General features: G+C 41.2%; 1 protein-coding gene across 2 annotated transcripts in view; it reads right to left on the minus strand.

Annotated features, from left to right (window-relative positions):
• Nucleotides 1-4801: 4801 nt before the first annotated feature.
• SULT1C3 (sulfotransferase family 1C member 3) overlaps nucleotides 4802-15938 on the minus strand; it is a 54305-nt gene continuing 43168 nt past the window's right edge. For both annotated transcript variants that reach the window (XM_084754684.1, XM_084754683.1), the window contains exons 5-8: nucleotides 13376-13502; nucleotides 11762-11856; nucleotides 7992-8172; nucleotides 4802-7774 (exon numbers count right to left, since the gene is read on the minus strand). In XM_084754684.1, coding sequence (XP_084610810.1) covers nucleotides 7662-7774; nucleotides 7992-8172; nucleotides 11762-11856; nucleotides 13376-13502 — 516 coding nt within the window. In that variant the 3' untranslated portion in view covers nucleotides 4802-7661. The remainder of the gene's footprint in view (nucleotides 7775-7991; nucleotides 8173-11761; nucleotides 11857-13375; nucleotides 13503-15938) is intronic.

Consider the following 15938-nt stretch of genomic DNA (forward strand, 5'->3'; position numbering starts at 1 on the left):
ATTATTATTATTATTATTATTATTATTATTACTCTGTAATGTGTCTTGAAGTCTTGATTAGTACGTCCTCCAGCACTGTTATTTTTCTCAGGATTGCCTTGGCTTTCTGGGGTCATTTTTGGTTCCATATGAATTTTAGAATTTTTTTATATTTCTGTGACAAAATTTTTGAGTAGGTAGATTGAGATTGTACTGAATTTATAATTGGCTGGATGTCCATTCTCACAATATTTTTTCTTCTACTTGCTGGTGCCTTTTTCACTCTCCTTACGTGTTTGAAGTTTATATTGTACAGGTCTATTGTCTTTGATGCAGTTGTAAATGTGAGTGTATTTATGATCTCTTAGTATATTTGTTGGTGGTGTATACAAAGGCTACTGGGTTTCATAGTTGACTTTGTGTCCTGCCACTTTGCTGAAATTGTTTATGATCTAGAAGTTTTCTGGTGGAATACTTAGGATCTCTTCTGTGTAATATCATATCATCTGCAAATCAAGATCATTTGACTTCTCTTCCTATGTCTACTTCTTTTTTTTTTTTAAATTTTTTTCTATGTCTACTTCTTTCTTTCCCCCTTTTCTTTATGATATTGTTCTGCCTGGTGAGAAACACAATATCTTTAATTTTGGTCAATCTGTATTTTTCCAAGTAATTCTTCTTTTTCTGTCTTCCAAGGCTTTCAAGTTTCTAGTTGTGAAGCTATGGCCTCACTTTCCTTTGTAATATGTTCGCATGCATCCTGTCTCCTTTTTGTTTGTTTGTTTATTTTCACTTCACTTTTAAGGCTTATGGCTGAAAAATCACTCAGCCTATCTCATCGAGAGCATTTGTGTTTTCTCAAGACTATGTCTGCTAGAGAAATGCTCAGTGGTTAAGGGCACTTGTTTCTCCTCTAGAGTCCCTAGGTTCATTCAGCTCCCAGCACCTACATGCTAACACACAACTAAAACAGGGGCAAACAGATCTAAGTTCAAGGTCAGCCTGGTATAGAGAAAGTTACAGGTAAAGGCTTAGATCCCGGCTTGGTGGTGCACACCTTTAATCCCAAACAATGCAGGTAAAGTTAGTTTGTATAAGGAAGCATCCCTGTTTGAAAGTGATGTGTAATTGAGCAGCAGAAAAAGAAGTGATGAATTAGAGATTTGACAGAATAGGATACTCTCACGAGAAGAGAGAAGCTACTTAGGGGACAATGCAGAGAGAGAGAGAGGAGGCCTCGTTACTGGGAGAGTAGCAGAGAGACAGGTTGCAGAAAGAGAACAAGCTAGACTTAGGGGTAGACCAGATGAGCCAGAGAGTGAGATTGGGTCAGGAGATTAGAGCACATTTCCAGAGTTAGTTGGAGGCCAAGAGGAGCAATCAGAGGCTGAGAGAAGAGCCAGATTAAATAAGTTAGCCGTCAAAGGAGTTTGAGCCAGAATGACTGAATTGAACCAGCCAGACCAGAGTTCAGAAACAAGAAGTGAGGATGTGCTTATGAAGCAGTAAATCTCAGAGGCTGAGAACATTCTAGACCCAGGTTAGATCGTACGGAAGCCAGAAACCTCCTGGACTAGGCATAGGTTAGCAGGCAGATGCAGTAAGCCTTGGAGCCGACAGTTATTTCTGGTGAATAAAAGTTTCCTTTACACATATAAAACAAAAGATAAACAAAATCAAGAAAACAAAACAAGGCTGTGGCTACAAAGGTGTACAGACTTTGATCAGTTCTGGGCCCTCACCTCCTCTACCTATATAAAAGAAGTCAAAGCTTTAGACTCTGCCTTTCTTCCAGTGATGTGTTCTGAATAATCTTCTAATGATATCACTAGCAGAAATATGTCAGCACTTTAGGAGATAATGATTATAATGTATCATTTTAAGGAACTTTACTTTTTAAAGTTACTATTCTCTCTCTCTCTGTCTCTCTCTGTCTCTCTCTGTCTCTCTCTCTCTCTCTCTCTCTCTCTCTCTCTCTCTCTCTCTCTCTCTCTCTCTCTCTCTCTCTGTGATGTGGATGTGCAAGCATGCATACGTATGCTATGTTGACTAGCTTGCAAAGGTTAATAAGATTGTACTTGTCTGTGCTCTTATGGGTCTTTCAATTATATAGGTTTAAAATATGTTATAAAGGTGGTACATAGAGGCAGGTGATTATGTATTAGAGGTTCTTGATAATAAATAGCATTAATGGAAATACTGAGGTATTTCTATTCTATATTACTGAGGAATCTTTGTATTTTAAGTTATAGAAAGGAACCTGAATCTTCACATTGTCAAGTAGCTCAGAACATCACACTGCTAACAGTTTGTTTGTTCTTAGTTAGCTTTTAACCAAGATGTAACACAGATGGGCACTCAGGAGGAATGCAAGACTCAGCAGCCTTGGACATGTGAATCATCCACTATACAGAGGATGGAACATAGCAGAAAAGCAATAATACAATGAATGTCAGAGTCAAGGCTGGTCATCTGACTCGAGGGACAAGACTAACCTTTGGAGTGAATTCTTGCCTTGTTTCTGGTTCGCTGTCAAGTGTGCTAGCTGGAGTTGATCCACACAAGGGAAATTTAGGGACAATGCTTTACTGGTTTCCCAGAATGCTGGATCTTTGAATGAAGTGCAGTTTAAAGAATCATTTTCTGTCTTTGTTCATTGGTTTCTATAGTAGCAGGCAAGACTGATCACTGTATGCCAGTATAATAGCAGCCATAAGGGAATGGGATTGCTCATAGAACTGAGAGAGAGAGAGAGAGAGAGAGAGAGAAAAAAAACAAGGTCAATGAAAGAGGCAGTTGTGGGAACCCCTAAAGGCCATCGCCAACGCACTTCTCATGAGTTGAGTGGATACTAAATATATTTAGTTTTCTTATAATTAAAATCTGAGAGCTGCCTGTGAGGGTATATGCATGCAGGTATCCATCAGTATCAGTGCCTGCCTGAGATAGAATTACATTCCTGTTCTGTATGAGGAGGAAGGTGTATAAAGCAACATAAAACAGCCCTCATTTTGTTTTAAATAAGACTAATGTTAATTGTTCTCAGAACTGGACCTTTTCCCTCAAAATTAAAGCTATTCTTTTTCTTTTGGATTTAATAAAGTCTTGCTGGCTGAAGCCGGTTGACATGTGAGAGAGATGCTAGACTTATGGAAGGCGTGTAGCCTGATCTAAAACCAAACCCTGAACCCTTTTAAAAACAATAAAACATATTTTACAAAAAAAATCTGAGAGCTGAGTATCTGGCCTGCCTAGCTTAGGCCATGTGTGTACACCTTTGGTCCAGAAAGAGTGGCACCCTTGATTGATAGTCTTATAAATCTGTGTACATTTAGGGAGTGATACTTCCCCAAAGGAAGTATTGTGGATAGCAGAAGGGTGAATTGGATTTTGAAAGGTAAAAATATATAAGAACATGAAAAGAAGATGAATGCATGACTAGAAATGATGGGAGGAGACATGCATAAGGACAGTAACAGGGATATTAATAAAGCAATTTGAAGGTTGTAAAGGAAAATAGAAAGAGGGAGGGAGTGGCGGAGAGGAGGGAAGTCATAATGTCTTATTTAAAACCACAAAAAGGAAATGACATCTAACTTTCTTCTTCTAGGGAGATAATATCTTTTAACATGGATTATGTGAACAATGAATATGAGGCAGAAGAATATCAGATAATTAGGATACCAGGTAAAGTTAGGAGTTAGATAAAGGATATCAGATAAAGTTAGGAGACTGGATTTTTGGACAACATACACTATAAAATATATATTTTTTCTATCCAAATAATCACATAGAGACCTATTACATTTACTAATAACCTTCAAAGCACTACAGCTAGGAGGCTGTCACCGTCTATACTCATCTGGACTATTTCCCAGTCATGTTCCCTGTAATCTGCCATCCAGTCTCTCCCTGGTTGCTCCTGCTCCATCTGTGTCCTCATCATGGCTCTCCAGAGGCAACCTCCTCATGCCGCCTCTTCATGGACACCTTCTCTTTGACCTTCTGCTCAAATCTCTTGTTCTCTTTCTTTTCCACCTGGAACGCATCACTGGGATTCAAAGTCCTTCCCGAACTTCCCGCTCCTGCCCAGCTACTGGCTCTTCAGCTATTTATTCACCCATGAGAGGTGATGGAGAACAAGTTTTGTTTTGCACAATATTGGGACAGGAGATTCTTCAACAGTAATGACATTGCCCATGTTCGGATACAACCAGATCTCTGGGCACAGAAATCAGCATTCAAATGCACACTGCACAAAGCCATGCCCCAACAACACACTCATTTTGTTTGATTTAAAGATTGGACAGCAGTTTCCAAATTATCCTTTGACAATCTTTGTCGAAACTGAGATCCCATGAAAGTTTCTACAAAGGTAAAAACATTTTCCTAATAGTGAAATGATACTTATTTCTCATATTAATTCTCTGGGGAGTACAAGGTGGGCTCCTCCATCACGTATCTCATCATCCAGACATTATTTTGATGCCAAGTGGAACTAGTAAAGCTTAGTCTTGAGCTTAGCAGTTTCTCAGTTTTAATTTACAATATAGAAAAGTTATAACCCACACAAACAAAATCTCTTTAGGACTCTGTGACTCTAATATTTGAATATTTGAAAATCACTTGTGTTTAAAATACGTAGTATAAAGGTGGTCATAATACCATGCATCAATCTAGCCACGTGTTAAGGTCTGTATCGTTATCTGATAGTGATCTTCAAAGGGTTTTGGGCATGAGAATGTCATACATGGTGCTGCTTTTCAAGAATAATCTGGAAGTAGAGAACAATAAAGGTTAAAGAAACAGGAGAAGACAGTGGGCAACGGATTACAGGGCTCCTATACAGTCCTAGCTGAGGGAAATTGTTGTATGACACTTTTCACAGGGAGTACTGAACAAATGTCTATTCACTCTATATCAGGAACCAATAACAGATCAAAGTAGTAACAACAACAATGTCCAACTTGGTGAAACAGTAAGTTTATTGGATTTACTTATAGAAACATAAACAACCCAAAGACAGCGACATCATTAAAGTCTACAACAGTATGTATGACAATGCATGAAAACTGCAACCCAGATGGTCTCTGGATTCTTGTAGGCATTTTGACACATTGAGGGAATGTCCTCAGTGTTTTTATTGTTTATGTATCCCTGAAGAAAGAGGATCTTTGTACATCTGCTATGTTTCATGGACTTCCTGAGCCTTTGAGTTGTTACGTCTTCTGTCTTAATGTCTTTCTCACCAGTATGGAGTGTTCTACATGGAGCAAATAGCTATAGAACAAGCACATATTTCTAAAGAAAGAAAGAGGCTAGAAAAGGTCAAAGAGGCACCCAAACTCTTCTGGACGTGGTTCTTACTTACCACATGATCATGGAAGTTTCTGGAATGTAAGGTATTACCCTTGAGTGGTTTTGACATTTAAGCTTTGCTGCTTATTATAATTATTTTTCTATGGCAAATTGACTGGGCCATGGAGTGCCTAAATATTTGGTTAAACATTACTTTGGCAATTTCTGTGAAGATTGATTCTGGATATGATTAATATTTAAACTGGTAGATTGAATAAAAAGATTATGTTCTGTAATGTATATGTATGGGCCTTATCCAATCAGCTGAATCCCTGAAATAATTAGCTATTGTGAGAGACTAATACTCTCTTGATTAACTTTTACTTGATTTTTGAGTGATCAGGATCAGACACAGGACCCTATGCCTGCTACACAAGTGCTATATAGTGAGACACTTCACAGCACACTGCTTCCCACAGCCTTTCACTCTTTTTTCTATGAAGTCTGCTGGCCTTTAAACTAAAGGTGGGACATAAACTCTGTAAATGTTGCACTTTCTCCCTTCTGTGATTGTGTGAGCTATTGTGTTCCTAGGTGTACATATGTGCGTGTACATAGTACATGTAAATGCACTATTGCTTCTACTTTTTAAGATAGTAGTTAAAAAATCTTAAGAAGAAATTTTCTGATTGAGTCATTTGTCAGGAATCAACTCTTTAATATAGTTAGTCATAAGAGATCCATGATTTTATTTATAATAGTAAAAAGAGCAGCAGTAGTACATGGCTGGATCTGGCAGTAGAATAGCATAGCCCCTATCTGTGTTAATCAAACATTTGCATTTTATATACAGTATAAGTTTACCTGCTTGCTGATAACATGAGTTCCAAGACATAAACTCCCTCCTCAAAATTCACATTATTTAACCTGAAAGCCATGTTTGCGTGGGAGCGATTCTCTTACCTGTGCGGTGCGATTGTAGAAAACCGAATACATAATTTATTTGTTCAAATGTTCAATGATAATGAACTTCAAGCCTGAAGTGGTGTCTACTGTTAAAGTAAGGACAGCAACTCAGAAGGAACAGACACTGTAAATTGAATTTGAGATAATGTATAGTGATTGATGGAGATGGGGGCATTGACTACTTAAATTCTGATGTACATATTGCCTAAAGTTTATCTAACCGTTTGGAAAAATTAACCCTGCCTTGCTTGAACAAAAACGATAGCCCCACATTACTAAGGGCATGCTCTTTCAGGACAGCTCCAGCTCAGACCTTCTGGTTTGTATGTATGGTCCAAAGTGCATGGTGGCACCAGAAATAGGGACTTGGCCTTTTGCCTTTGGGAGGCAACTGAGGGTAACTGTTTTAGAGTTCTCTCAGACAACCTTGAGAATTCAAAAAGCAAAGTTTTATGCCTGGTGTTGGGGTTTTTGTGTCTATGGCTCTTGGAGTGGGGAGTTTCATTCTTGAACCACTGCTGAGGTTTGAACATCTAGCAGTGTTCACGTATTGGAAACTGAGTCACCAGGGCAGTGGAGTTAGGCATAAGCACATCATCGTGGGAATGAGTTATTTATCACAGGTTCTTGGCAAAATCATGAATTTGACCCCCTTCCAAACCCCTCTTTACCTTCCAGATTCCATCATGGGAGGAGGCAATAAGAAGGCTCTTGCCAGGTTGTTGAGATGCCTCAATGGCTAAGAATACTGGCTGCTCCTCCAGGGAGGGGTCTTAGATTCAATTTCTAGAAACCACATGGTAGCTTATGACCATCTATTAAGGGATCTGGTGCCCTCTTCTGGCATACAGGTGTTCAATCAGACAGAGAACCTCTACATTAGAAAAAGAGGGAGTCTTGCCAATGTGGTCCCTTTTCTTTAGTTACTCAGCCTTCAAAATAGTAAGAAATATACTTTTTACTCTGTATAAACTAACTAGGTGTTTTGTTATAATATCATACAATTGACAACAACAGTTGTTAAGGAAGCCAGCTATCCTATTATGCTCAGTGCTCACTTCTTATTCTCTGCCTTTTAAATGTGCTTTCTTATGTTGAAATCCTGTTCTCCTGTGTGGTGCTCTATTCATGAGTTTTGCCTCTAAGAGACAACTGTAGGGTATGGTGTTCCATTTCCCCCCTAATGTGCAGGAAAGTACATGGTTGTGGGGTAGGTATCAATGGGAATAATCATACAATGTAACTGAAATCATACTGTACAGAGTCCGATAACATTTTGATGAAATAGGATATAGGACCCACAGAACCATGCAACAGCCCGGCAATGGAATTAAGATGTTAAATATACTTTAACATGAGGCTCATTTGGCTAAAGAGTAGTCAGGAAATCTAGGGCGCCCCCTCTACCCCATTTGCTCTCAGATCTCTGTGCGGAAAGTGAGAGTACTCCCTGCCATCTTCTTCTTGTAGTCTTCATCAAAAGCCTCACTTTGGGCAACAGTAAAGTAGTTCTTCCAGTCTCCAGGCATTCCTGAAACAAAGTGAAATCTCAGGGATTGCTGCAGGTGCAGGGGGAGGAGTGATCATTCACCACTAGGACCTGCACCAAGATGGACAGGTACGCAAGCCACCTCTCCAACTCTACAGCTGTTAGCTAAGTCAGGTAGCATGGGACATCGGTGGAAAATATTAGTAGGCTATAGGACCACAAGACTTATTTGACACCCCAGGATGCCAGTCTTACCTACCTTTCCTCATGAAAGGGGAGATGGAGTGGTCCATGATGTTGGAGGGTAGAGTGGTGTAGTTGGCCATTGGATTTTGCTTCATTACATCAAAAGAGGTATGATAGATGATTTTATTTAGAACATCCTGTGATATGTCTTTTTCCAGAAATTTTATTATCTTCACAATTTCCCGCTTAGGGTCCTGTATATGAAACAGTTACACAAAATAAATCATTTTGGTCTTCCTTCAGAGATGCTGTTTAGTCAGTATTGACGAACAGTATTTGGAAAAGGACGTATCAAGGGGCTGGCTGAAATTTATTTTAAGTAGTTTCAGTGCAGGGCACTGACTATCTCAAGTTCAAATTCTGCCTTCCAGGAGATTCACTTGTAGCAGGGGGTCAAATGTCCCCAGAGATAGGACCTGAAACCTTGGGAGGGAAGCTATGCTGTATCCTGGGTGTCAGGGATTGTATGGAAATCACAGGAAGCAGCGGCTCTGGCGACTTGTGTGACTAATGTTGGAATATAACAGACAGCAAAAAGAGGTTGTGAGTTATGAGACATCTAATAAGAGAATAAATAAAAGCGTTATTAAGTTGGCTCAGACAAGGTTGTAAAGGCTTACAGCTTGCCTCATTGTGATAAAAGATAAGGAACGAAAGCTTCTGGTAAACACATGCTGGACTTCTTAGCTCTGGTATAGATGGGGTATTGTAACACAATATACCAATCCACAGGCCTGTGAGTATAGGTCTGTACTCTGTTAATTCTGAGATTTGCCAGGAAAAAAAAAACCCAAACAACTCTACCTTTTTAGGCCAAATTTTAAGCAAGCTTCATTAAATATTAAATACTGACCAAGAGATGGACTTTGGTCAGGACAATTCTCAGGAATTTCCTAGCTGGAATGGCCCCAAGCCTTGCGTTTCAGAGCTTTATAAGTATAAACTAATAGGCCACTTTATTTTGCCATGAGGCTATGTTATTTTCTAAGAACTACAATTCCGTGGGCACGTGGGGCTTCCACTTTGCTCATTCACACTGAAGCAAGCAGAGAGGTCACTCCAGTGTCCCACTGTGCGTGTCTTTACTACTAGTATTCACATGGACTAGAGTTTAGTTAATGTTGGACTGTAGGGGTGTGGAAGATGGAGAAAGAAGCTAACCATTTTGTACTCAGCAACTATGACTGAATAAATCGCTACCATTGCTTTATGAAATAGACAACATATTTTTTAAGATAATGAAACATGGCTTAACAGTGTCTGTAAACTTGATTTGACTGCAAAATTTGTTCTGTTTTCTGAGGAGGAAAGATACTGTGAAAACTAGGAGTAGAAAGAAAAACAAAACAAAACAAAACTTAGAAGCCAAACAAGTAGTTACAGCTTCTAAAGAAAAATTGAGTTGCGGAGTTTCTAGGGGAAAACTGAATTGCAGAGTGTCATGGACATGAGGATGTCCTTAAAAGTATTCTGCAACTGTGTGGGACATTCTCCACAGCTGAGTGTAGAGTGGGGTCTGACTTTCACACGTACTCTTGTGCCCCATATTTGACCACTTCCCCTGGATGGGGAGGCCTGGTGGCACTCAGAGGAAGGATAGCAGGCTACCAAGAAGAGACTTGATACCCTATGAGCATATACAGGAAGAGGAAATCCCCCTTAGTCACAGTCATAGGGGAGGGGAGTAGGGGGAAAATGGGAGGGAGAGAAGAATGGGAGGATACAAGAGATGAGATAATCATTGAGATGTAATATGAATAAATTAAAAAATATATTAAAAAAAGAGTATTCTGCAAGGGTGGTGGTGGGTCCCTGTGGTGTCTGCGCAGTTCAAAAAATGAGGTCCTCATTACATTCTGAGGAGGGTGATTGTGTTCCAGAGCTACACAGAAATGTTTACCCCTGAGAGTGGCCTCATTGGGAGGAAACACTTAATGCAATGTATTAGAAATACCCAAGCTGAGATCATCCAAGATGGCATCGATTTCACACTGTGTCTGATCCGCAGAACAGCAGTGACTGCACAGCCACCTGAGGACCATACTGAGAGCTTCAAACCACAGTGGTGGTATTTCTCAGAAAGAAGGAAATCCTGTCATGTGGATCGTCCTGTGCCCTCCCACCACAGGAACATGGAACCACGCTTCAGTGAGCTCCCAGGGACCCCAGGGCACAGCAGCTTTTCAGGTTGCAGCCCAGTGCAGTGCAGCCAAGAAGATGACATTCGAGGACAGGGTGCTGTTCGAATGGAGCCTGAGCAAAGACTGTACCACTCATACCACAGGCCTCACAGATCTCCTCTCACAGGCCTTGGGGCCATGCTCAGTGAAGAGAACTGGATCATGCAGAGGTGGTTACTAGGGGCAGCTCTGAGGCAGGGCCCATGGTGGATGGAGCACGCTATGGAACCAGAGACTCACTCTGGAGGTGCAAATCAACAGAGCCACAGGTTCCCCAGGACAGGAAGCTGAGCTGGGCCAACATCAGTGGTTTCTGCGAGCTACTGAACGAAGACTTTGAGGGCCACCATTTGCCACCTGCTTGATGGCCCACAAGATCCAGTACCCACAGGAGTAGGAGGCCATCCAGGCCTTGATGGCCAGCAACAATCTAGCAAATTGAACAGGAGCAGGAGAGCTGGCCCTGAGGACATGGAAACAGGAGAGCTGACACTGAGGACACAAGAACAGGAGAGCTGGCCCTGAGGACGCAGGAGCAGGTGAGCCAACCCTGGGGACATGGGAGCCTGAGAGCTGGCCCTGCCTTGAGGACACAGGAGTTGGAGTGCTGGCCCTACCCTGATGATATGGAAGTGGTGAGCTAGCCCTTCTCTGATGGCATGGGAGCAGATTAGCTGGCCCTACCCTGAGGACACATGAGCAAGTGAGCTGGCCCTGTCATGATGACATGGGAGTGGATGAACTGGCCCTGCCCTAAGGACATGGGAGCAGGAGAGCCGGCCCTGCCATGATAACAGCTGGCCCTGCCAAGATGACACTGGAGCAGGAGAGTGGGTCCTGCCCTGAGGACATGGGAGTGGGTGAGCCATCCCTGCCCTGAGGACATGGGAGCAGGTGAGCCAGCCCTGCCCTGATGACTCAGGAGCAAGTGAACTGGCCCTGTCCTGTGGACATGGGAGCAGGAGAGCAGACCCTGCCCTGAGGACATGGGAGCAGGAGAGCCAGCACTGGCATGATAACAGCTGGCCCTGCCATGATGACACTGGAGCAGGAGAGCAGGTCCTGCCTTGAGGACATGGGAGCAGGAGAGCTGGCCCTGCCACGATGACATAAGAATAAGAGAGTGGTCCCTGCCCTGAGGACAAGGGAGCTGGCCATGATCCAGGGCTCTGAGTGGATCCCACCCCAACATCTACCCTATGTATGACCTGCTGGAACACATGAAGGGATCTGCAGATTCAAAGATTAAGAATTTCTTTGGCACACCAACAATGGGATATCTGACAGCAATCTCAGTGAGGATCTGGTAATGATAGTGTAGGACTCAAACCAGACCCATGACTTGTAGCAATGAACATTTGAAAGTAAACATGTGGACAAAAAGCTATTCTGCATGATACGCTTCTGTGACAAGATTTTTTGTTTTCTTGTTTGTTTATTTTACTGGAGGAGGAGAGGGACTTGGGTGCATGATGTGTAAATCATAGACATTCAATAACAGAAAAAAAAAGTATTCTGCAAACAATCTTACATCCCAGGGTGTCACTGAGATATTTGAATATGAGACTGTGGGAAAATGCAGTGGAGATGACTCTGTCCTCACCTCTTTCATGTCTTCATAGAAGAGGTACAGAATACGACGTTGGTCTTTCACATCCCACCATCCCTTTACATGGTCATACCAGGAGCCCCACAGCACTGAGGAGGAAAGAGAGGGTGTCACTGTCACCTTAAAATGTATCAAGTGAGGATGGCTGTGTCAAATAAGAGGAAAATTAATAAATACAAACAAAATGCAAAGTTCCTGAATAGAATTCTAACTTTCATAAGATAGATTTACACACACACACACACACACACACACACACACACACACACATACACACACACACACACATGCATACGCACACACACACACATGCAGGCACACAGACACATACACACATAGACATACACACACACACACACACACACACACACATGCAGGCACACAGACACACGAAAAATTTTCAGTCCAGTCCTCTTCCCCAAGTCTTACCAGATGTAGAACTCCTTCTCTTCCCACCCAACTTTGTGTCTTTTTATTCCCACCAAGGAAAATTTGTACTCCCCAAATGTTCTTGGATATAGTGTCTTCCATTGGATTATAGAGAAAACTGATTCATTATTTTCCAGCCAGTAGCTCATTTGTTAGGTGAGGAATTCTATATTCAATTTCTCTCTTAATGTTAAGATTTTGCATGGGTTGGACTTTCACTGCACTTATGAATAGTCTCACAATTGCTGTGTCCAGAAGTTAGTTTCCTTGTAATCATTCAGTGTCCTTGGCTCTTAGATGCTTTTGATGCCTCTTCCTTTTGTAAGAGTTTTGAGGGAGATGACAAGGTACATTCTTAATTCCTTGTTCCTTATTCCCATCCTTTAACTCTCTCTGATGTGCAGGGTTGTTTTATGACTGAGTTCAACACCTTTTTCTTGCCTCATCCGTGGCACGTGGGCAATTATAATAATTATTTATATATAATATTATTTTTAATGTAATATATATTATCTCCTAGCAGGATGATTTTGAAAAAAACTTGAGGAAATATCTTACTACCAGGTATATGGACAACTTCGCTCTCTGTGATGGTGAGTGGTAAGATGTATGCTAGACATTTTTTTTTGAGACAGGGTTGGCTTGACTGTCCTAGACTCGCTTTGTAGATCAGGCTGGCCTTGAATTTGCAGAGATCTGCCTGCCTGTGCCTCCTGAGTGCTGAGATTAAAGGTGTAGGCCACCTCACGTGGCACTGGTCATTTTTTACTGGCTCTGTCAACCTTGTCCAAAATGTGGAACTTAGCTTATGGTTGGACTTCATTCAAATAGACATTGTGAAGTTTTTTGAGGATGGTGCATTTATTTCCTTGGTGTACTTCCTGTTGGTCACTGTGGTTGACTCTTGCCACTGTCAAAGCTCTCAGTTACTAGTGAGGGTCCCTCTGATAACTACAGGGGCTAGTGTACCCCAGAAACCCCAAGATCTCTTGCTGACTTTCACAAATTCTGCTCACATCTGTCAATAGTCTCTTTACTAAAGTAATTATAGATGACCTTGACAGAGTATACCATGTACTTCCTTGAATGACCTTGAGGGATGCAAATATCTACTGAAAATCTTGTCTGTTGTCATCAAATGGGATAGGAAATAGGATACCTTCATTTTCTTTCACTCACCTTTTCCATCTTTGAATGTTTCAATGTATTCTTCCAGGGTACCTGGGTCAGGCAGCATTTTATTCATTCTTGAGAAATGATAGTAGGATACCAGGCAGTCCTTGGCATTTCTGGCCACATAGATAATCTAGATTTGTCAAGTAAAGGGAATCAGAAAGAAAGAGGAAACAAGAGAGAAAATTATCCTTATTCAGTATGGACACTCATGTTCTTTGTAACAGTTGTATACAACAGGTTAATATGTTGGAGGAATTGGGTATGTATGTGTTCTTATCATCAACATGACTACCTTTTATAATTTGCTCAAATCATTCCAATTTATAGCTGTAGTCTTTTCTTAAAGGATTTTTTTTATTGTATATACAGTGCTTTGCCTGAATGTATACCTGCATGCCGGAAGGGGCCACCAGATTCCATTACAGATGGTTGTGAGCCTTCATGTGGTTGCTGGGAATTGAACTCAGGACCTTTGGAAGAGTAACCAGTGCTATTAACTTCTAAGCCATCTCTCCAGCCCTATAGCTGTAGTCTTTTGTTTTTGTTTTTGTTTTTTGAGACAGGGTCTCTCTGTGTAGCCTTGGCTGTCCTGGACTCACTTTGTAGACCAGGCTGGCCTCGAACTCACAGTGATCCACCTGCCTCTGCCTCCCGAGTGCTGGGACTAAAGGCGTGCGCCACCACGCCCGGCTCTATAGCTGTAGTCTTAACATTATTACTAACTATATTCCTTTTTAATCTTAAAGGTGTTGTGGTTTGTGAGATAAACGGTACTGTTCCCCTAAACTAACTTGGAGAATAAGGAAGCTACCTGTGTAGCCTTACTTAAGTCATACTGCTGCAAGAAAATTCTGCAGACTGGGCGCCTTATACACAACAGAAAGTAATGTCTCACAGTTCTGGAGGCTGAAGAATCTAAAATAAAGGGAGCATTGTCTGCAGTAAGGCCTGCTTCCTCACAGATCTTAAGTAAGAGCCCCTACATCATTCACAGGGCCTCACATTCACAACATGATCACTAAAGACCTACCTCCTAATCTCATCAACATATGAGTTAGAATTTCAAGATAAGAATTTTGAGAACAGAACATTGAGGCCATGGAATATGGTGTTTCTCACCACAGGAAAGTCCTCTCTAGTTTTTGCTTAACAAAGAACCTAAGTAGGATACAGGATGGGAGAAGCTCAGGCTGCGAGCTACCCACTTCTTACCTGTAAGATGAATGCCAACCTTACATATGAATTTGTTTCCTTGCTTTTCATTCTCTTGTGCCAGTGTTAAGTCCCCCTTGGAGAGAATCGTGAGGCCATCTTTGTGTAAAGAAGACAGTGGTATAATCTGACAAAGGGAGGTAACACCTTGTCTTCTTGTCTTGCTGTCTGTTCCCTTTCTTTCCTTATTACCTGACTCCATTTCTAGTGCATGGCTGTGTATGTTTTCACTAGTGTTAGTGGAGAGAGTGACTGCTAAGGACTGATATGAGCAACTTCCCCCCAAATGGCCAGATGTAGACTTGATCTCCAGGGTCGTGCTACAAGGAGGGACTGTGGCCATTTCAGAGACAGGGCCCAAAGGAAGATCCACAGGGGATTTGGGCTGTACAATCCAAAGATACTGTGGACCTCTCCTTTTCTCTCCCTCTTTCTTTCTGACCCTCCCATATCTTTTATTTCTACTTTGAGATTCAACCTCTCACTTTGGACTTCACTTCCACAGCATATGCTACTCTTGCTAGAGGCTCAATCAATAGGCTGCCTAATCTTAAAATTGAACCTCCAGAAAAATAAACCTTCCTTACCTCATCAGTACCTTGTGCCAGGCATTTTACTGTAAGTAATACTGCAAAGCTTCTTGTCTGATACAAGCACACTGGTGTTTTCTTAAGCACGTTTGTCTGTTGCCTCAATCGTCAGTTTTCCTTCTGATGAATTACCAGAGTGTGTGTTTGCCAACTGTATTTTTTGCCAATATTCTCAGTCCTGATTTACTGTTTCTCTACTTCCATTCTTGATACCACATTTCTATCCAGTGTTTATGAAAGAACTTAGGAACCCAAAAAGTGTGAGGTACTATATTTATCATATATATATATATATATTTTTTTTTTTTTCCCCAAGGCCTCCTGTATTCCAGACAAAGCTTCCCGATTTAATTGTCAACCCTTGTTTTACACAGTGTTTTTGTGTTGGGTATTATATTCAGATCTGAGAGACTCGATACAAGAGAAATCCTAGGCACAGGGTATATATGCAAGAGAGCTTACAATATGGAATCAAAGTCAAATATAATTTATAAGAGTATGATGATATATATTAGTTTCTAGTTGGTTCTGTAACAAATTATTATACATGTAGTGGGTGATGAAAATTAGGTGTATTAACTTGGATACCTGGAGGCCATGTTTGATTGGCCAATAGTAAAGTTGTCAACAGAGCTGTTTCTTTTTGTTGACTCTAGGGAAATGTGTTTTCTTATCATTCTAGCTTTGAAAATTACCTGTATTTCTTATCTGCTGACCCTTTATTAGGATCACTTTTTCTTCTTGCTTTGGTTGTTATATTTGCT

Source organism: Acomys minous (genome assembly GCF_964271855.1).
Source record: "Acomys minous genome assembly, chromosome: 13".
Classification (NCBI taxonomy): domain Eukaryota; kingdom Metazoa; phylum Chordata; class Mammalia; order Rodentia; family Muridae; genus Acomys; species Acomys minous.